Below are 23,232 nucleotides of genomic sequence, written 5' to 3' on the forward strand. Positions count from 1 at the left end.
ATTTTTATAAAATTGGTATATACTTTATTGTTTGTTAGATCTATATAATCAAAATAATAAAAATAGTGGACACGTAATTTACAAAAATCAAATAAATTTTTTAATAAACATTGTGAATACAAAATCCTCGGATATTACGGGATCCACATCTATCGCTATAACCAAACCATCTGTTTTAAAGATGGATACGCATATAGGACAAAAGTGGAGTGCCTTTTCGCGAATGCGCAGAATGTTTTGTTAAGCACGTATTGTTAAATGTAATGAGAGAGTAAATAATAATAATAAGGGTACCTTGTAATGATTCGGCATCAGTAGTCGCAGATTGTGCACTATCTTTTTCTTTACATTGTACAAACATTTCCATCGGAATACTATTTTCTTTAGTTGTAACAATGTTTTTATGCTTTATTGATTTGACGTGACTATGAAGAGCACTTTTTCCCATGGAAGAAATATTAATAACTGTTTTACACCACGTGCATAATGCATTGGTGTCAGTTTTTGGATCTCGTGCTACCCATGGATAAATAAGCTCATAGGATGCTTGATACTTGGTAGTTTTCTGTTTAAACTTAGACATTATTCTTTGAAAAATCAACTGAAAATAATTATTAAAAAACTTTGTGTCAAAAATAAAGAAATGTTAATTCAACCACATTCTGTAATATTTTTAATAATAAAAATAATAATATATTAATAAATAATATAAATTGGCTTATTCAAAAATATACACAATTTAAAAAAAGTTTAAATATTAAAATTCTTTCTTTAAATTGTAATTTCGCTATTTAACAATTTTACAATATCATTATTTTTCCGATATTCCTTCGTGAAAATGATCTTATATATATAAATTTTATTTAGATAATAATATATTACCTGCTGTTAGAAGACAACGAATAAATCACTCCTATTATTCTATAATCACTCTTATTAATCTATAGGTATTGCACTGAGAATCACATATGAGAAACTACCGACCGTTACAGTCTAGATTTTCGATTTGTTCATCATTTATTTAGACAAAAGCAGCGCGGAGCATTGCGCGCCAAATGATTCTCCCCTCTCCGCGGACTCTCTTCGCGACGAGCCAGTGATGTGAGACAGGATGGGTTCTCTCGTTCGCGCATGCACGGCGCGCGCATGTGCGAGAGAGAAAACCTGTCATCACTGCGACGAGCCCGCCGGACTCGCGGACCGCAAACATTATTAGAACGATACGCCAAATAGCACCGTGGGGAAAGAGAGGGGAGGGAAGATGAACGCGCGTTTATTTAAAATGCACTCATAAAGCTTCAACAAAAAATTAATTAAGAGTTATTTCAATGTTTTTCAATCAATAGCAATTAAAAAATGACACGTTTGAAAAAATCACGGTTTTCAAAGTAAATTCAAGGTCTTTTCCCGGTTTTTAAGGCAATTTTTAAATTCCCGGTACTTTCCCGGTTTTCAAGGATTCAAGGACCGCTGGCCACCCTGTCTGAAGCGTCGCAGCTGCGATCCGCAAGCCGATAAATCAACACTATCGTTTCACTGTTGACTTGAGTGAACGATTAACCCTTTCAGTTCTTGGCGCGCCGCGATCGTAAACGATATGTTTTTTCCCTCGCTCGCGTAAATAAGGAAACGTGCAATTTTACAGTAGCGCGATCTATTCGTTCTTATATCTGTTCAACATTTTTTTTTTTTATACAAAGAAAATTTTGCGGAGCATCCAAAGATGGGTGTATTAACTTGCGCGCGTGGATGAGAACCGTCGCTCTCGTGTCATTGTCGCAATGTCTAGACATGTTTTCAGTTATAATTTAAGTCATTTAGTACCATCTGTGATCTCTTTAAGTAGAATAGCGAGTATAGCATGTTGTGACAATATCTCTTGAAATCAATTCACATCTAATACTTATTTTCTCCTACATATAATTGATGATAAAATACCAATTTTACAAAAGAAACGTGTCATCAAAAAGTTGATTTAAAATTTAATTATATATTGTATTAAATATTGTAAAATTGTGGAGTCGTTTTAAATTTCAATCACGATATTATACGTGTTCCAATAATACGTTTATCCGTGCATACGTATCCTTTTTTTCTCTCCGATCTTGTTTTCAACATACCTTGAAAAAATATTTGCCATCTATTTTCGCAGCGGCCTCCACACATATATGGTATATCCACCATTTCTCCCAATCGATAACCTTTGAGATTGACGTTTTATTTTATAACACGCCCGGTGTTATAGAAACCTCTCCTCCCGTTCCCGAGAGGTATCAAAAAGATCTTGGAGCGGCATTAAACTTGCGATAGCGCGCCGACCTCTCCCGATTTCTCGCGCCATTTGTCTCGCGCGTTCCGCTCCGCTAGTGAGGAATCGCTGAATTGCAGTTTAAAGTTTTATGCAAAGGATCAATCCATTCCGCCTCTCGTCTTTATTTCATCACGCTCCGCGAAGCCGAGTTTATTCCGATTCCGTTTCCGTTTCCCAACCGGAGCAGGGGCCATCTCTATAGCGCGAGACGTCGCGCAAACTTGAAATCTCTCCCGGTATACAAGAAAAGATTTATACTTGGATGCGACTGCGACGGCTTTCTACTTTCGCATACGAGATATTTTTCGCTCTCTTTTATATATTGACAAGGTTAACCCTCGAATTGCAAAATCCATTCCACGATTCGCTATGACAATGATTCATGGTATCAAATTTAAACGACTTATAAACAATCTTCATCATCTTCATTTCTTATACTTAAGGGGATCCTCAGCTAACCCAAGTTTTCTTCCTGTTTCATTGACAAAATGTGAAGTTAGATAAATTATATAAATCTATTTATTGATTAGACGAATTGTTTTTTACTTGAAATTAGAACGCTTCGCCCTTTGTTAATATTAATACTTTAATTTGTGCAGGAAAAAGATTTATCAATCTCTAAATATAGTCTCATATATCTTGGTTACAGAATTATGAATTCTAAACATTCATAATTCTGTAACCAAGATATATAAGACTATATATAGAGATTGATAAATCTTTTTCCTGTACAAATTAAAGTATTAATATTAACAAAGAGCGAAGCGTTCTAATTTCAGGTAAAAAACAATCCGTATAGCCAATAAATAGATTTATAATTTATCTGACCTCATTTTGTCAATACAACAGAGCGGAAATCGCAGACTTTTCAAGAATGTTTAGAATCACTTTAATTATGTATATCAAACAATATAGAATGAGAAAATAATTTTTCAATATTCTTATCCCGTTTCAATTTAATTAATAAAATAGTTATGTATAATAGCTGAATAATTTCATCGAAAAAATTTAATAAAATATAAAGATATTCAATTTAATGCTTGTAATATATATGCATATGCTCGATAATTTTATTAATAAGAAAACAAGATTACAGAATATTAAGCAATTTGTAACGAGCTGCGATATTTAAGTTCTCCAGAAATTTGTAAATCGCGTACTTGCTTATCTCGAAGCTATATATTTAGATTTACAGCTTACTGCCAAAATTTCGATGATACGGAGAACGGCAGTAGGTATATTCCGCGATACCGTTGCATCAGAAACAATTAGCGTGAAAGTTTGTTAATTTGGAGGCTGTTAATGCGCGAGAAAGTTATTACTACAGAAATGTCTGCTAACGTCACCCCCCGTGCAAAGTAATTACTCTGGAAATTTATAGAGTTGGCGCAACTTCACAATATAAACTTCATATAACACGTATAATGCGCCCGAAATAATCATATACAGAAATTTACTCCGAATATATGATAATATATACCTATGTAATTCTAGTGATATCGATGTGTCAGCTTTATTGAGATTAATCATGCAAAAATGCTGATGATAGTCTGACATATATACCTATTGTAATATTTCATGATTATGTTTAATGTGCAAAAGGCGAGATGCATAATTGCAGGTACTCGAGCATTATATTAGTACTAGCTTTTCGGACCGCGCTTCGCGCGGTCCTCAAAGCCAGCCTGTCTATTCGGACCGCGCTTTGCGCGGTCCTCATATAGTCTATATTAAATCCGTTTTAACACAAAAAATTAATTCTTTTTTTGTATTACCGCGAACTACTTCCACATTTGTTGTTCGACTTTCACGAAATTTATACCAAAATAAATGTTTAAATTTTTTTGTGGATGACTACTATGTTATCTATTTCTTTCTCCCAGATATTTTATTTTCTTTTTTTAAGACACGCTTTCTCTCTCTCTCTCTCACTCTAAAACACACGCGCTCCCTCTCTCTCTCTTTAAGACACATGCTCTCTCTCTCCTTATCTCTCTCCCTCCCTCTTTCTTTAAGACACACGCTCTCTCTCTCTCTCTCTCTCTCTCTCTCTCTCTCTCTCTCTCTCTCTCTCTCTCTCTCTCTGTGTGTATGTGTGTGGGGTTTTTTAAGTTTACGCTTTCACCTACGCATCCACCCACACAATCGCATATTTATGAACGGATTTTTTAAAAAATTGGTACCAAAATGTTGCAAATTTTTGGCGACGATGTGGTTTTTTCAAGTGTTACACCTCCACCCACACGCATGCGCATTTATGGACCAATTTTCACGAAATTAGTACCAAAATGTTGCAAATTTTTATGAGAAAGCTGCTGTGTGGTTTTTTTAAGTTTTATCCCACCCACGCATGCATCCACGCATTCACACATTTATTCACATACTTTTTTGAAATTTGTAGTTAAATTTTGTTGGAGATGGCTACTATGATTTTAACAAATTTTTATCATCCTATTATCACCCACGCACCCATGCACCCATTTGCATACGCATTTATTGACTTGGTCACACCAAGAAGTAATTTTTAAAAAATTTGTGTACGTATTTATGATTATGTGTGCAATTCGTGTAAATAAACCTTTAATTTGTATGCAATTTTCACGAAATTAGTACCAAAATGTTGCAAATTTTTGCAATCACAAACATGTACACAAATTTATTTAAAATTACTTATTGGTGTGACCAAGTCAATAAATGCGTATGCACATGGGTCCATGGGTGCGTGGGTGGATGAATAGGATGATAAAAATTTGTTAAAATCATAGTAGCCATCCCCAACAAAATTTGAGTACAAATTTCGAAAAAGTCTGTGAATAAATGTGTGAATGCGTGGGTGAATGCGTGGGTGGGATAAAACTTTAAAAAACCACACAGCAGCTTTCTCAAAAAAATTTGCAACATTTTTGTACCAATTTCGTAAAAATATTGGTCCATAAATGCGCACGCGCGTGGATGAATGCGTGGGTGGAGGTGTAACAATTGAAAAAACCACATCGTCGCCATCTTCAAAAAATTTGCAACATTTTGGTACCAATTTTAAAAAAATCGGTTTATAAATATACGATTGCGTGGGTGGGTGCGTGGGTGGAGGCGTAAACTTAAAAAAATAAAACACCAGCTTTGTCAGAAAAATTTGCAACATTTTGGTACTAATTTCGTGAAAATTGGTCATAAATGCGCATGCGCGTGGGTGGAGGTGTAACACTTGAAAAAACCGCATCGTCGCCATCTCCAAAAAATTTGCAACATTTTTGTACCAATTTCGTAAAAATATTGGTCCATAAATGCGCACGCGCGTGGATGATTGCGTGGGTGGAGGCGTAAGCTTAAAAAAATAAAACACCAGTTTCCTCAGAAAAATTTGCAACATTTTGGTACTAATTTCGTGAAAATTGGTCCATAAACCGGACGGTGCTTATATATATAGATTAAATTAATCCCTCTCTCTCTTTCTCTCTATCTCTCTCTCTCTCTCTCTCTCTCTCTCTCTCCCTCTCCCTCCTCAATATTATATATAATAATATAATATTATAAATAAATATTATGTAATATAATCATTTTTTGCAGTAAAACAGAAAGCTCGATGGGCAAAAGCCGGAAGAGGTACCAATTTAAAAAAAATCGGTTCATAAATATACGATTGCGTGGGTGGGTGCGTGGGTGGAGGGGTAAACTTAAAAAAATAAACCAGTAGTTTTCTCAAAAAAATTTGCAACATTTTGGTACTAATTTCGTGAAAATTGGTCCATAAATGCGCATGCGCGTGGGTGGATGCGTGGGTGGGTACGTGGGTGGAGGTGTAACACTTAAAGAAACCGCATCGTCGTTATCTCCAAAAAAATTTGCAACATTTTGATACCATGTGTTCAGAAATATTGCAAAAAAAGATTAATAAACATACCCTCCTCTGTAGAAAAAAAAAAAATTAAAAAATTAAAAAAAAACCCCACAGCAGCCACCCCCGAAAAATTTGCGACATTTTGGTACCAGTTTCACGAAAATCGGTCCACAAATGCGGAAGTAGTTCGCGTACATACATACAGACAGACGGTGCTTATATATATAGATACTTTAAAGTAGTTTTTTAAAAATATTTTTTCTAATATATTTCTGAGAGGTAGAAATTGATTAAATGTTGCATGATTGCATGTGCATTTCGTACATTTATCGATGCGATACCGTATTTGCTCATTTTTATTGACAAAATTTATTTTTTAAAACAAATTTTGTTGTATACATTTCTTAATTAATACATAAAACTTGGTTACGAAAGTTGTGACAGTGATATAATTAAATTTTCTTTCGTTTTATCAAGTTTTAGAGAAAGAAACTTCGATTCGAAGAAAGTTGAGAAAAAGAAAAATATGAACATTTTATAGATATATAGTAAAGAAGATGCATTAAAAAGAGAATTTTATAAATTTCTTATGAATGAATGCATTAGGATGACAAAGCAAAATGTTCCTTGTCAAGTGCAGACGCTTCTCTCTCTAGGCAAGTAATAATATATTTTCGTTTGCGTGTTTGTATAAAACTTTCGGAGAAAAGAGAAAAATACACATGACTCTTACAGACCTCAGATCCGCCGGGATTTCAGAATTCAAGTTGGGAAAAAAAAAAAAAGAAAAAAAAAGAAAAAAAAAGGTGGAGAGAGCATATTTAAGAGCGAGGACTTCGAAAAGTAAGAGTACGCGCGTCCATTGAAAGAAATTTATTAAATAGACTCGCGCGCTCTCTAAGGATCCCTTTTGTATTTCTCCGACGTTAGAGTTTCAATCTTCAAGAAACAAAGACGAATGGAATCTTATACCCATTACCACCGAGAAAATGCCTTCGTTTATTTAATCGTACGCTTCGCGTGCGCGCGCTGTATAATAAAATCACATCTCGCACAGCCTCTGCCCACTTTCTCGAAACAAACTTGGCTTTGTTCAGCGACGTCGACGTCGACGACGGTCTTTTGTGCGTCGACATTTATATACACACACTGTGGAGTGGAGAAGCGAACGAGCAACCGATGACGACGCCGAGCATCGTCGACGTCGTTGATGCTGTCGTCGTCGTCGTTGAATAACGTTGCCAAATCGAAATACCGGATCGGTATTCGGGCTCCGGTGATGACAGAAAATTGAGTGTAAAACGCGATCGGGTGGATTGATCGCGCGTCCGAAACGAACGCGCTATTTCTGCGCTTATAATTGAGTAGACGGCGGAGGCAGTAAATTAATCGCGAATCTTAATCGCCCGGAGAATCGCAAAGATGGGAGAGCGTGTCGTTGTTGCACAATATTGCGCGCGCGCATTCTTAGGTACCGGGTAGATTAAAATAACAAAGATGAGTTAAGTCGGTTTATTTCGAGCTCTGTCGGTCGACTGATTGCTTAGTAACGCGATCGCTATTTTATCGCTATTTTTCTTTTATCGGAAAAAACTAGCAATTTCTATCGGGGACGATTGTTTATCGCGCCGATAAAAATATACAACGTGATTCTTTTATCCATTTAGACGCTCTGAGATAGATCATTTAGGCCGAAGATGGAGTTAATATAGATTCAAGTTTCGATTCAAGAGCTGACTATTAATCTTTATTGTAAATTAAATTAAAAGAGATAATGCAGCAAGATTGACTACTAAATACATCCTCCTATTGATATTTGATTTAAATTGATTACCTCTCGAAATTTGATTTATACTCTCGATAAATGATTCAACCATTTGGATCGATACAAGGTGCCGTTCATCTCGAACGAGTAAAAAGTGGCGCTTTTCTTCGCAGAAATATACAGGTTGCGGTTGTAACTAGGCTATATCGCCTATAGACTTAATGAAACTTTCATCCACGAGATGCGGATGCAAGGATGGAAAGGTTAGGCGTACAGCGATCGACCTGACCTATCTCCGATGCAATTAGTTCGGCAGACAGGTTTGTCGACGCGAATCTCACGGGGATTTCGTAATCGAGTTTCTTCCAGTGATAACAAAATATTTTCTATCGAGGAATTGATCCAGCAAATAGTTACCGTATTATTTTATCTCGCCATTCGGATAGAATCGGAAATGCATTTGGTAGATTAATTTTTTTTTATTTTTACAAATTTATTCTAGAAAATAATACAAAACACGTTAGTGTTATGTTATATAAAAAAAATCTTTTAATTTTTTGATAGACAAATTTCTATTTTTACAGAAAATGAATATGTAATTATCTTCAAATTTATCTCTGATTATTATGAAATTTTTATGTTATGGAGAGATTTAAAAAATTAGAGAGAAATATTTTATTTCAACCATTAAATGAAAAAGTTACTATTATTTTCCTAATATTATTAATATTTATAAATATATATTAATCTCAAATTAATCTTTACACGCAAAACAATATTTTAATACTTTTTTCAATCATTTTAAACGTTATTATGCAATTAATTTTTTTAGTGTTAACACGATTTTGTAAATTCTAGATAGAAAAGACGATTTAGAAGATATGTTTAATATTTATAAGGAATTTGCGTGATGAAAGAGAAGTATAGCTAAATGAATATAATGAAAAATGGCCTTGACCATTTGGACCAAGCTCTAAGTGCGCAAATATCATCGTTATGTCTGAAAACGATGCCAATTAGCGTGAAAATTCATTTGGAACGAGAACGTGGAGATTTCGTGCAGTTGAAAGAGCACGTCGTTGGTGGCGCCTGTGAGTGACGAAACGTCAAACCGCTATAATTGGAGCGGATTCCTTAAGTGCCCCGCATTTGCTTGTCGTTCTACCGAAATTCTGTTTAAGACTTGTACCTGGCACGCGATTTCCGGCAATTGCTTGTCGTTAATTGCTTGCAGCATTATGAAAGTTAATATATACGGGTTCACGCATGTTAGTTAATTATATCGAATTCGCGCAAACTTTCTCTCTTCGTGTTTCAAATAGTTATTATCGGTTTAAATATTGCTCGATGATCTTTTAGCATTAATTCCGAAATGCGCAAGTTGCATGTATATTAGCGATATCAACGTGCTTTAAATCTTTCTGACGTTGTCCCCCCCCCCAAAAAAAAAATTTCCAGAGATAATCCGCATTAACAAAAATTTAATTTGTCATCTTATATTCTTTACACATAATACACGCATACGCATATACGTTCGTTTAATTTCTTTAATAAATTGAAATTGATGAATAAATTAATATAATTAAAATCTTCATATTTGATTTATTGATAAAGCATTAAAATTATTTGTCGTAAATTTATTTATAGTAAAGCTCGCATATATTTTGCTAGTATTTGCATAAACAAGAATTAATATATTATGATAAATTAATAAGAATTAATTTATAATATACAGTGTGATTTACGACATTTTACCGTTTCAGGACACTTTTGAGGTCAAAAGTTCACATTAACATTTTTATAAATTTAGCAAACTATGAAAATCTGAATTCTTAGCTAAAAATAACCACTTTTATGAATATGAAATAAAATGATTACTAAATATTCGAACAAATAAAAGTATTTTTGTTATTTAATTATGTGAATGCTTGCCTATTTTTAGCTTATTGTTAGAATAATTTAGAGTATCATAGCTCCATAAATTTTAATTTAGAGAACCCATGTTAATATGAACTTTAACTCAAAATTAGAGTACTTTTCTGAAGCGCTGGTGTAAAAATCTCTTAAAGCATTCTGTATTATAATTAATAAAAGTTAATATATTATAATATATAATAAAACAAATTATAAAATATATTATCGCAATACCAAAAATGAATCTAAATTAATATAAAACTATTCTGTGCACGTAATTGTAATTCTGCTTCCCTTTTTTCAATTTCAACGACGAATTTTTCGTTTCTTCAGTGTCCATTCGCGAAAATATAAACTTGCGTCGCTAGATTATCTTAGCGTAATTGCCATTTAACGCTCCAATTCGCGCAACGAAACCGCAGCAGCCCGGCGCGAAAGGCGATTATCTCGAAAATGGCGCTAATTCTCTAGGGCGAGAGCCACGTTCGCACGTGGCGTTAGTAATCTTCATTAACCGCGGTAGAAAGAAATGCGGTAATTAATGTCGTAGGATAACTCGAAATAATTTACGCGTCACGAGCGAGCGACGTTCAGCCACTAAAACGCCCAGTCTTTTGCGCGCTCACGAAAGCTACCCTTATATTCGCACCTTTGGCATGCGATTTAATCTTTGGTTAGTGAACTGTGAATTGCAAGAATAATTCCGCCAGCATGGGTTCCCAATTTCATTTTACTTTTTATATTTTTATGTATATACGAGAACATTGGAATAATCGGGATGGGAATAGGATTTTTGTAGAACGCGAAGAATTTCGCGAAAATAAAAGTTACAAGCAACGGAAAATTTATTAAAATATATCAAGTTATTTAATAAAATGTTTTGGATATTGAAATAAATTCATTTACCGATGTATTTTACATTTCAACTCGAAATGCAGAATAGGAATAATAATACGATCGCACGCGATATAAACTCAATTTCAAAAATATGTTGTCAGTAAAGAGATCGCAAATTGATATTCATAATAATGCCTTGCTTCATCGCGTGAAATTCATTCAGTGTTCTTGTAACATGATACACCTTGACTACATGTATATTTTATGACACATCTAAACTCTCTCTTTGTGCGCGAAATTCGTCGATTCAGAAAATTTATACGTTTCTCGCGTCGGGTGGTCCGAATTATTACGCATTTTCATATTCCTACGATCTCTCTCGTATTCCAGAGTGAATAGATCTATCGGATTCTGTGGTATGTGAACGTTCGCGACGAATTCATGCGTATGACGGTCGAGCGAATTTCAAGCTCGAGGATCGTTCCCATATACATAGAACCATCATTGTGGTTTCGGGCTTTCATTTTCAAAATTACCAAATTTGACGGATTCACGTCTACAATATAATTTGCGGCTCTACAATTCTTCTTCACGCGATGAAAATTTGACATAAAAAAATTTTAAAATTTTTAAATAAAATATTTTATATTTAAATTATTTATATAAATTAATTGAAATTATTTGTACAGATAATAGAAATGCAAAAATGATTTTCTTTTTTGCGTTTCTTTAATAAATATATTATTTTATTATTAATATTGCTGGAAGAAAAAAATTTTATTTCAGACATGCGAACGAGAAATGCTATTTTGTTTTGGCAAAGTCTTTTTGCACTCTGTCGTTTAATCCAATTAGGTGTTTCTGCATCATGTGCAACGAAATACAGAAATGGTACGAATGGAGAACCGAAATAGGGGAGAAATCGCGATACGCTCAGTCTCGGGAACGATCCTCCATGTGCACGTACGCGACGAGGGTCGCCAATTGGAATCGAATTTTGCAAAAAGAAGTCGATTGAATGTAGTTGGCCTCTTTCTGGAATATAATCCAATTGACGATCTCGGTGAATCAAGCAAGCCCATCTCTTTCGACGAATAAATTTAGCATTCCTTAGTTGTTGCAAAAATTTAAATATATCCGAATTTTACTCGCGTTAATTTTTACCACAAAAAAATTGATTGACAGATACATACGTCGTTCCTAAAACGATGAAAATTAAAGCAACACGTTGGACGATATTAAAAAATCTTTCGGCGACGTTCGAAGTAACGGGCCTGCCCGATTCTACATTTTCATGCTTTCAATTGCTAAGACGCATGTCGAGAGACGCGAGGAATGTATGTTATGAAGTTACATGTACATAACACCGATAGAAAGAAATAAAAGAAGAACTGAGGGAGATGAAAGAAAGAAAAAGAGACTCACCCAGCGTCGGGGTTGTGTAGTCCCAGCTCTCGGCGTCGTTCTTGTAGACGTTGAGCTTTGTCGGCTGGAAAAGATAAGAAACAAAATTTACATATGGTTTAAAATAGCATATAGTGAAATGAAATATCATAGTGAATTGACGCGCGAATTGTTTTTTTTTTCTCTGCACGTCAAATCGGAGAGCAAAATGCGAAAAAGAAGGGAAAAAACCGAGATTAAAATTAGGGGATGCTAATTTAATTTTGCTGAATGAAATATTAGTATCTTTTTTCTGAAAAAAGTGAGAATTTATAGATATCGATCTTTGAGAACTTCATTCGCAAACATGTTGCAAATAGATACATCCAGACTGGCGTCCTAACATTGTTATCAAAACGGTTCTATATCGAGTTTCTAGCGAATGCGGTCAGATGAGAAATAGCTGGTTATCCATAACTCAATATCTCAATTTTCAAAGGTACTGTGTAGCACGTCGAATACAACGAATAATCTGCGCTTGTTCTCAGTCGTCTAATGAATACTTCGGGCAAATCTCTCGGGCAGGGCAAGATTAATTCGATTAGCTTAAGCGACGCAAATCCCCCAGGTATTAAATAGAGGGCAATTCTCTCTCTCTGAAAAGCCTCCAGTGATTCGCAGCAGTTCTCATCGAAACTAGCAGCGCGAACGATCGATATCGTTTCGAGAAGTTTTGGCGAGGAGAAAAAATGGTCCGATTGTGTGCTTGGTCACATTCGAGAGTAGTGGATCATAATACCGGGGCACTTTTAGAGGCGCTTTCCACGGCCGTAAAAAACGTCTCGCTTCAGACTGAGTAACCGCTTCAGTATATCTCGCCGTCGTCTCTCCCGTAATAATAATAATTCTGCGAGTAAAACCTTGCAGAGAAAGTAAAGTAGCGTAGACAGGAGAGATACGGCGATCCGGCTTAGTCGCGTTTACTAACCGCGCCGAGCGGAAAAAGTTAACGCCCGCCTGCAATAAGTCGTCGCATTCCACCGGGCAGGATCGACTTTATGCGTTCGTGCCTCGGCTTTACAAAGCCTCGCAATTACACCTTTTGCAGTCATATAAGGTAATTTCAGATGAAGGATAAAGACTATATTAAACAAGTATATCTTCGTCTTCCATGTTTGTTCGGTAAATTCGTTTTCTTATTTTTTTACCGTTTTGCATCTCTACTCAGAATCACAAATTTTAGATTCCCCAAAAACGCGCAAGATTAAGAAAATAAATAATTTCTTAATACATAATTTATAAAATGTGAGAGATGAAAAAATGTTGTATTGAACAATAATGCTCAATGATATCAATATTTAAATATTATTTTTTTTATATATATTCTTTTAATTTTAACTATAACAATAAGCTACACATTACTTTAATTCTCGAGTTCTTCAATTCTTTCTCTTCTTTCTTTTGGAACAATTCAAGAGAATTGGTGCCAACTGTAGACTTATTGTTAGATAAAAACTGAGAAGAGGCTGTGTGTGTCATATGTAGTAGAAGATTTCTGTATGCCGGAAGATCTAGATCCAATTCTGCTACAAGGATTCATAATAAAAAACAAGATAAAAAGAACCAGGCATCATCCCGATATAATTGCATTAGGTCGCGAGGCGAGAACGATACGCGATTCTTTTAGAGTTAATCATATTTAAGATGTGTAAACACGTTCGTCACACGATATGCGCGTTAACAATAGTCATGTTTGTTGTTTAAAACTGTTAAGTAACTTTATTTTTGTCATGTTTTCATTAGATATCAAAATGAAAGCTGTAAGTGCAAAAATTCAGTAAGATTACTTTGTCCAAACCTACAAAAAATTAGGGAAAAATAAGAAGAGAAATTATCTAGATATAAATTATCCAGAGTAGACATTTTCAAGTCCTGCACAGTATTTTTCTTCATTTTAAATATTAAACTCATGACGGTGATTTTTTTCTCTTTGTAAGTAAAATTATTTTTGTGTATATTTTAACAAATTTTTAATATATAATCTGTGCTAATTGTATTAATTAATCTAATTTTAATTTAAGGAAAATTTATTATGTATTATTTAAGAATCTTCAGACATTATAATTAAATCTCATTCTTGTCAAGAATTTTATTATCCTTATTAAATTCTCATTTTTAGATATTATTCTAGATATTTTCTATTTTTAGATTATAAACAAATTGATTTTAATTATATTATCTTGCTTTCATCACAATTTTATTGCAAAAATATCCTTATATCTTAAATTCCATTTCCGTCCACAATCGATCGCAATGAAACTCATTGTCCATGCAATTTCTAGGCAATCCTGTTGCAATTTACAGAGAGAGTTACAGTTTCACATATATTTCACTAAAAGAGTAGACGACACACGATACGCGACAGCTTTCTCTGTACGAATGAGGTCAATAATTTTTTATTTAAATTTATATAGTGAAGTAATTTATTATTAATAAAAGTTCGCGACTAATTTTAACACTATTCTTACGCTAATTTGATTAAAACCATATATATATATATATATATGATTAAACTCAAAAGATATAGTGGTAGTAGTGACTACATCAGGGTTGTATCCTGTTGAATAATTCCCGCACCGACTTCAAAGCGACTTCAATAGCTTATATATAATTTTATATATAATTTAGTTATATTAGTTATATATAATTTTTAGAAGCTTAGATTGCTAACTTAAGCTATTGAAGTCGCTTTGAAGTCGGTGCGGGAATTATTCAACAGGATACAACCCTGATGTAGTCACTACTACCACTATATCTTTTGAGTTTAATCATTTCCTCTATGTGTATGCGATGCAGAAGACTGACCTGCATCCTCTCGTGCCAGGAAGAGCGAAATTAGTTCCTCTTTATTGTGCCGAGGTGAGGTAACGCCGTTTACTTCGCTTAGGTATTAATCGTCCTGGCGTTAATCTACGTAGAAAGTAACTTCGTACCTCATTGCGTCACTTGTAAATAGTTGCATGAAATTGTCCAAGCGACTATAAGGTTTTAACGCGTGCGAACGTTAATTTCTGTGGAGATTCGTTATGTAAAGTTTATGTAAAATAATTATATCACGAAATAATTTGTAATAAGGATATTTTACTTTAAAAATAACATAATTTACTCAATTTTTTATATAGAAAAAATATAAAAAGAATTTCTTACTGAATAAATCCTAAAAAATCTTTCACCAAAAAAAATATTATTAATAAATAAATTTTTTTAAGCACTACATAAATTATATTAAAATATTTTAGATTTTTCAACCCTTATATTCTTCTACTTACCGAGCTTATAATAATTCAAAAAAGAAGAATTAATTCTCTTCCTGCGAATATATGCGGCAGCAAATGAGGCGGATTTCTGTCACAATTGCAGCTTGGTCGGGAAAATTATTAAAGTCGAAAGATAAGGCGGTATGTAGCGGCGTAACTGAATAATTCAAGCAACTCGAAAACGCTAATTTCGCCGGCAGGAGAGAAGAGGTACTCGCCTCGTCGGAGCATCTCATTTCGTCCGACGACGGACGAGCCTCTTCTTCTTATTGGATTTCGGACGTTGAGTTAAGTATTCAGAACTGCAGGCGGATTAGTGCAGCTAGAGCGTCGATTTAGAAGGTCGCTGCTGCAACAGGCGTCGCGAAGAAGAATATAAGGGTTGAAAAATGCAAAATATTTTAATATAATTTATGTAGTATATAAAAAATTTATTTATATTTAATATTTTTTTGTGAAAGATTCTTTAGGATTTATTCAGTAAGAAATTCTTTTTATATTTTTTCTATATAAAAAATTGAGTAAATAATGTTATTTTTAGAGTAAAATAATATACTTATTACAAATTATTTCATGCAGCGAAAAATAATAACTCTCCCAGAGAGAGAGAGAGAGAGAGTTCCGCTTTTCTATATAAATTATATCGGAATATGAAAATAATGATGAGAATAATAATATGGAAATGTATAAAAATAAATAAAACATGGCAAAAGAAATATATATATATATATATATATATATATATATATATATATGCACTGCAGCATCTACATAGGATTATCTGTTAAGCTTAGTTCGAAAATCTAGTTAGCGTATTACTTTTGTTTCGAGCTTTATTGTAACAACTTTCAGGCGTCCTTGCAGCTTTCGAGATTGGCAAATGGGAAAATGTAAAACTACAAGTAGTTGTAGATTGCGGTGACGCGAAAAAGCTTTTTCGAATCCAGGGATATATCTCCCCCGCGAATCTACAATATATAAGCTAAGCCGTGTACTGAGTTATTTAACTGACCCGTATACAGGATATTCCACAGAGTGCCAATTCATCTTAATGATAGCTTAGTTAATCAATACGTGTCGACAAAATGTATCGGTGCACTAATAGTTCTTCAAGTTACAAATGATAATTTAGCAAACTAAATTGATAGCATATATTGCAATTCAATAGATCTTATCGTGCTCTTTAATATAAAAAAACTTTATTATTTTTCATAAATTATGATAAACATTTTAAGAGATTTTATTTTGGATCCGAGAGCTACATCAAAATTTCCTTCTTTCTATATTTCGATCGTAAAAAGATCTAGGACAGTCTACAGCTTATACTGCACTAAATTTATAAGATATGTCACTTAAAGGATTTAAAATTTCAACTTTGCGCTGCAAAATATCCGAGGAATAGTGACATATATATATATAACGCTAAGCATTATGAGATTAAATAGGAAAAATTGTATAAGCTGACGGAGGCGAGTATAAATTGTATCAGAATTTTAATCTAATTTTTTAAAGAAGCAAAATCGCAGAGAAAGAGAAAGAGGTTTTTCATTTTTAATTATGTACGTCGCGTGTCATATTTGATAGCGTTAAAAAATACATAATAAATTTCTCTCTTAATTATACATTATCCTCATTTTCTCTTTTTTCTTTTCTCTCTAATAGAAATTCTTTTAACCCAAAAACGTCGAATAACACATTCCAAAATCTGGCAAGTTTTCCAACCTATGGAATGGCGCCGTTGGCGGTATTCATACCGCAGAACGGAAAACGTGAAAAGCATGGGCCATTGTTTCGCACTGAACGTCGCTCTAATAACGAGCCAACCGAACACTTATTGATCTGCGAATCAGACGGCGCGTTACTGATTTATGATCGTCTCGGTAAGAACAAAAACGATATCGCCCGGATATTTTTGCGCTGTGTACCATATATGATAACCTGTGTGCTTTTAACTCTTTTTTAACAAACCGAAAACATTTATGGTAAAAATGTAGAAATACAAATTCTTTTGGAATACAACTCTTAACTTCAAAAATATCAAGAATTTCTATATAACTGATTACTAAAAATGCGTCGATGGAAAATGTCGATCTCGTTTGGAAATATTCATAATGTAACGAAGAATACTAGAAAACTAAGGAAGTCTGTGGATAAAAATATCAGAAAAATATCTATTTTTAGGATCTTGAAAATCTTGGAAATATTTTAGAAATATCGCAAAGATATACTATCTATTCAGAAACTCTCTTGGAAATATCTAACAATCTATAGCATGTTGCATATATGGAACGTATATGCATATTAGGCAAAAAAGAACTCGATATACACGTGCACAGATATTTTTCTTTGTAACTGCATGTCTCACAGATTGAAATCTAAAAACACTTATTCAAAGCGTAAACATTATGTTCTATTTTTACTATCTGAAAAATAGAATATTCAAACTTGTTCAGCAGTGCTTCTTTCCAAACTGTGCTCGATTATAAAGCGAAATCAATATTATGAATCGTTATACGAGAGCGCATTTATCGCGAAACGTAACAATTGTTCCGTACGTACAAAAATGCAGGTGAATAAAAGGAATTCAGTGATGTTGCCGAATGTAAAGAAAAATGATACCACCGCGCTAAATGTAAATCGCTCTGCGAAGAAGACTCATAAGCGTAATCTGCCTCGAGTTTTCGCAGTCGTGAGCGTTGAAGAACATAAAACAACTCGCGCGAGTTGAACGCCAAACGAATGGGATCCAGCCATCATAAAACTCCGACAGTTTCCCTCTCAGCGTTTACGATCTTCCCTTATGTTATCGTTTCTTTCCTTCTTTCTCATTTTCTTTTTTCTCTTTCTTCACGTTCCTACGGGAAAACGCGCTCAACGATCTAAAACGAGTAATTAATGCGACTAACGATGTTTCACTTGGATTATCATTTCTTCTTACTCGATTTTTTTGAATTTCGCTAAACTTAATTTCCCATAACATTTAACTCTGAGAACTCTGCGCGAAATATTAAAAGATTGCGTTGTGCGTTCTCTCTTAGAATTTTAAGCATATATCTGCAGGATTCTTATTTTTTCTAATTGTTTTAAATTCAATTTTTAATTTTATTTTTATATTTTTATATTAAATAAAATTGCAAATAAATTCCAGTGTTTATTCACAAAAAGAGCAAACGCTTAATTTTTTTACTGATTTCACGCAACAGTAGTTGTGCGAAAAATAGATTACGATGTATATATAAATATCAAATAAAAGATCAAAGCACGTGCAAAGAATACGGAATAAATAATGAAGAAAAATTCAACGCGCGAGTGAAACGAATATGGTTGATTTCATAAACACCGCGCTGCGAGAGAATTGTTTTTTATAAACCCTTTCGGTGAGATGGAGTTATTTGCACGCGATAAAATGTCTAAGCCACGTGCCCATCATTCGTGCCCATCATTCGACAGCTTGGCAGACTTGACGAACGGCAGGTATAGTATAAAATTCGCTTCCGATACCGTGTTCCGATGAGCTTTTATCTCTCCTCGCGAGCTACTTCGATGGAAAAAAGCTCGTTTAAATGGGAGAAAGAGAGAAAGAATGGTAACACACGAACTGCTGTCTCTTTTGTTTCGCGAGTAAACTTTTCTGCGACGAGTATATGAAAGTTTTTTCTCTTTTCCTGCCTGCTGTAACGTCATCGATATCGAAAGTTTGTTCGCGGTTAAACGGCTAATAATTTGTTAGAACGAGAACCGTGTAACTGGCAGCACATTTATTTCGAACCATTTTATATAGATTGTTTCGATTATGTGTTTCGTGATTTTTTTTTTAATAAAACACGATGAAATAAAAAATATTAAAGATTGTAATCAATGTTTCGATATACACACCCGCATAAAATTCTCTCTTTATTTTCATATTTTTATATTAGGCAAACATGGGAATAAAAGCATTATTTGGTTGACCGATCAAAAATATTAGGTATACGAAAACAAAGAGAACTCTTATCTCGATGTCGAGTGTAATTTTTTCCGTATTAAAGTTTAGTGTGCCTCTGCTTATTATACGAACTACGTACATAAAGATAAGATATCGTACCTTTAATCTGGCAACGCTAATATAAAAGCCGCCCGTGGATTTTAAAAGCGCAATTGATTTAAACTGCAATTGTGGCGCAAAACTTGTAATTGTAAACTCGCCCCACGTATAGGGATTATGCTCGAACTCTATTTCTGATTCAGAGTCGTAAATATGGCACGCGTCACATATTTCTCACAGCGAGAACGTACGATTTAACGTCTAATTTCAGTTGTCAGCATTGCCAAAGCTCGACGCGACACGCGAAAAAGAAATTTATGCTCAGTATTCACGCCTCAAATATCTTCGACACCTCGCGCGTATATCATAACTACTTATTTTCGTTATTTTGATATTTATTAGAGCGCAAATCTTTGTCAATTTTCAAATCGTCTATCCGTCAGAGATACATAGAGATCTACAAGCTACATTTGAAATCAAAAGAATGAGCTTCTGTCATTTAAAATATATCATACTCGAAATTAAATTCATGTGATATCATTCGTTTTTATTATTTCTGATTCGAAAATTAATTGAAGTATATCTCGACATTTCTATATTGAGAAATAAATAACTTCGTATTAATGAAAAATAAATTCGTCGTTTGCGCGTGTCACTGAAATATTTATTGACAATGTTGTCGACTTTTTAATATAAATTTAATAATATCGATATACGGATGTATTTAATTTAATAATATGAAATGTAAATTTGCTCCGATATAAAAACCAGACTTTGGTATAATTTTAAGACATACGCTCCTCGTTTTCGCTCCAATTCGCGGAAATCGCGCTGTCAGTCCTGTCGAATTTGTCATGTCCCCGGCCAACTCTCTCGTATCGGCCAGCGTTCGCGATGCACTTTTGAGCATCGCACGGTGACTCACGTCAACTCGTGATTCAATGCCACGCGTATATATCCGCGAAAATTAAGTTTGCCCACGTGGAAACGCGCGCAACTCTCCGGAATCTGTTGAAATCGCGGCCAGATTTATTTCAACGCGTCCCTCGTCGCCGTCAATCGTCATATCCTCGTCATCGTGTATGATCAATGAACGAAGCCGATTGTATATACATGTACACGCGCGTGAACAAAGTTGATAAACGCTGTTTTTTTAGCCCGCTCGCACGCGGTATGCGTGAAATAATCTCACGCGTATTTGCATAAAATAATGTTTCATTTTTTTTAATCATTATTTTATTAATAAAACCATCCGAATAAACTTCAAATGTGAAGATTTAAGTCAGTAGTGAAAAATGTTTTCGCAACGCGTGCCAAGTTTTCACCGATGAGTCAAGATGGTTCCCTTGAGCTTCGAAGATTACATATATATATATATATATATATATATGGATTATTTATTTGCCAAATGATGTAAGAGGCTTTGCACTACATTTCGTTAATGTACTGTATGTGTGCATGCTCCCGAATGCAAAAAAGTTATGGCACGCGAGAAGTCGTATTTATTATATTTCGACATCTAGAGTAAGGTAAAGTAATGCAATTTCGATGCAGATATACAACCTCGATCGAATAAACATAATCCGCGATATTTTATTTCGATATCAATGCCTGCTAGAAACTGGTATTCACACATTCGATCGATAAAAAAAAAAAGAAAAAGGGAGAGAGTTTAAAAACCATTGCCTGTAGATAAATATTTTCAAGCTGTCGAAAGTTTAACACCCACGCAAATTCTAAAACATTTTAAGATATTTATATTTATCTAGGAAATATCTGCAGGTGTAAATATGTGTTTTACAAAACAATATTAATTGCTCAGATTCATCTCGTGTCTCGCGCTGATGCCTGAAATTGCTTATGTCGAAACTATGGAATGCGATTTATTGTCGAAAGCAGTATCGCCATAAACGGTACGCGGGCTGCGTTATTTCAGCTAACGACTTGTGAATTAGCGACCCCTGTATTAATTACTACAATTTCTGGTCATTCCCCGTGGCGATATTGCTACGTAATACGTTACGTCAATATTGCGTGAGCTCGCATAGCTATTCCTTCGCTCATTATAACGAACCAGTGAGACGGATCCGACCCGATATAACTAATCAATTCTTAAAATTTGCATATCTGAGGATGATAGAATCTTGAGATGAAATTATACACACTTAATCGTAGTGTTTTGAGAGGAAATTTAAGCGCATTGTAAAATAAATATTTTAATTAACGATTAACAATCAAGCATTTGATATATTTATAGCTTATTTTATATATTTTCTTTAAATTTTAAATTTTATAAAGAATCCAATTAAGAATAAATAATCATTATATTGCATTGCCGTGATAAAATAATTGGCAATTGAAAAGTAAAGCCAATTATGTTACATTTTAATGCAAGAGACGAAAATAATTCTTTCTACAACAATTTTCGAAATTGCTAAAATTAAATTGATGCCTGCATAAAAAAAATTCACCTCTCTAAAATAAGAGAGAAAAAAGAATAATCTTCTGCATCGCTTTATTAATTCCACGCTAGTCGTGCGTAGGTTGATTTTGCATGGAATTTTTTTCGCCTACATATTTTAAATTTAATCTAATCGTTTGTTGATACATGTGCACTCGTGCGAAGATCATTGCATCATATACGGCATTCATGTATAAATATTCATATACATTTATTTATAAGAACGTAGGATGCAGATAATGCAAATGTGTATGTAAATGTATATGTTTAACATAGATACGTAAAGAGAAGCGCGACGTCTTTGTCCTGTGTGCTATCTCCATTTATGCAGCCTCGTAAAATTTCGTAAAGTCCACCAGATTTGGCAATGATGACTCATGACGACCCGTTTAAACTTCGCCGGAAAAACTGAAAATTATCTCGCCCACTTTTCCCTCCCCTTTCCATGTAATTCGAAAAATGCAATCTAAAAATTCCGAGTAATGCAAAGTTCCACTAATTTCCCGATGATACATGGCAACTCGAGATTGAACAATTCCAATTATAATCGAATTTTTAGGCATTATATATAAAATTATAGGATTGTTAAAATAAATACTTAAAGTTATTTTATAAATATTTTAATATTTCAATTAAAACACAAAAGTGTCAAAATATAATTAATTGATAATATCTACGCATTGCTTTGTGTTATTGTTATATCGTTAATATTGATATTTCTCAAAGTTTTAATTTTCGTCCTTTCAGACTCTCCCCGAAAATTTGAATATCCTGCTGCTCCACTTAATCCGATTACAAACTTGAAATAACGATCGCTGCCGCTGCATCGCGAATATAGAATTTCAACGATCTGACTTGCTGAAACTAGCTTTTAAATAAACCACCTCTATCTGGCTATCTAATTACAAATGTTAACTCGTGAAAACGTCAATGTACCGCGTCGTTGCATCGCGCATATACAGCGACATTCCAAAGCTCTGATTTGTGGCAAACTGTCAGATGATAGCTACGGCCGCACTGCATTAATCACGATGTTGAGGTGATGCCAAACTCAGAGGGAGACAAGCAGAAGGCTCCGTAAACAAGGGTTTTTAGAGAACAAATATAAACCGCTTAAGAGTGACCCCGTCAATTGACTTTACATTATTGCGTATCGCGTTTTTACTACAAAATTAAGGCTATTAAATACGAATAGAAAATTACACACGTATTGAAATTTTTTGTAATTTAATTAAGTTCCTGAATATTATAGAGATTCACTTATTGTTAGCATCAAAATAGAGAGGCAAGTGAGCGGCCCTATTTTATGTTGTAAAACATCGGTAGTTTAAACAGTTTTAAAACTATCGCCAGTGTTCGTTAGCATCGTTATAATGCGAATT

General features: G+C 34.1%; 1 protein-coding gene across 4 annotated transcripts in view; it reads right to left on the minus strand.

Annotated features, from left to right (window-relative positions):
- Positions 1-23,232, minus strand: part of sm (heterogeneous nuclear ribonucleoprotein L) — a 178,752-nt gene that overhangs the window by 55,639 nt on the left and 99,881 nt on the right. For all 4 annotated transcript variants that reach the window (XM_085489232.1, XM_085489230.1, XM_085489231.1 and 1 more), the window contains exon 6: positions 12,091-12,154. In XM_085489232.1, the coding sequence (XP_085345358.1) occupies positions 12,091-12,154 (64 nt within the window). The remainder of the gene's footprint in view (positions 1-12,090; positions 12,155-23,232) is intronic.

Source organism: Nylanderia fulva, unplaced genomic scaffold (genome assembly GCF_048542155.1).
Source record: "Nylanderia fulva isolate GAGA-0341 unplaced genomic scaffold, ASM4854215v1 Scaffold8, whole genome shotgun sequence".
In the NCBI taxonomy this organism is placed as follows: Eukaryota; Metazoa; Arthropoda; class Insecta; order Hymenoptera; family Formicidae; genus Nylanderia; species Nylanderia fulva.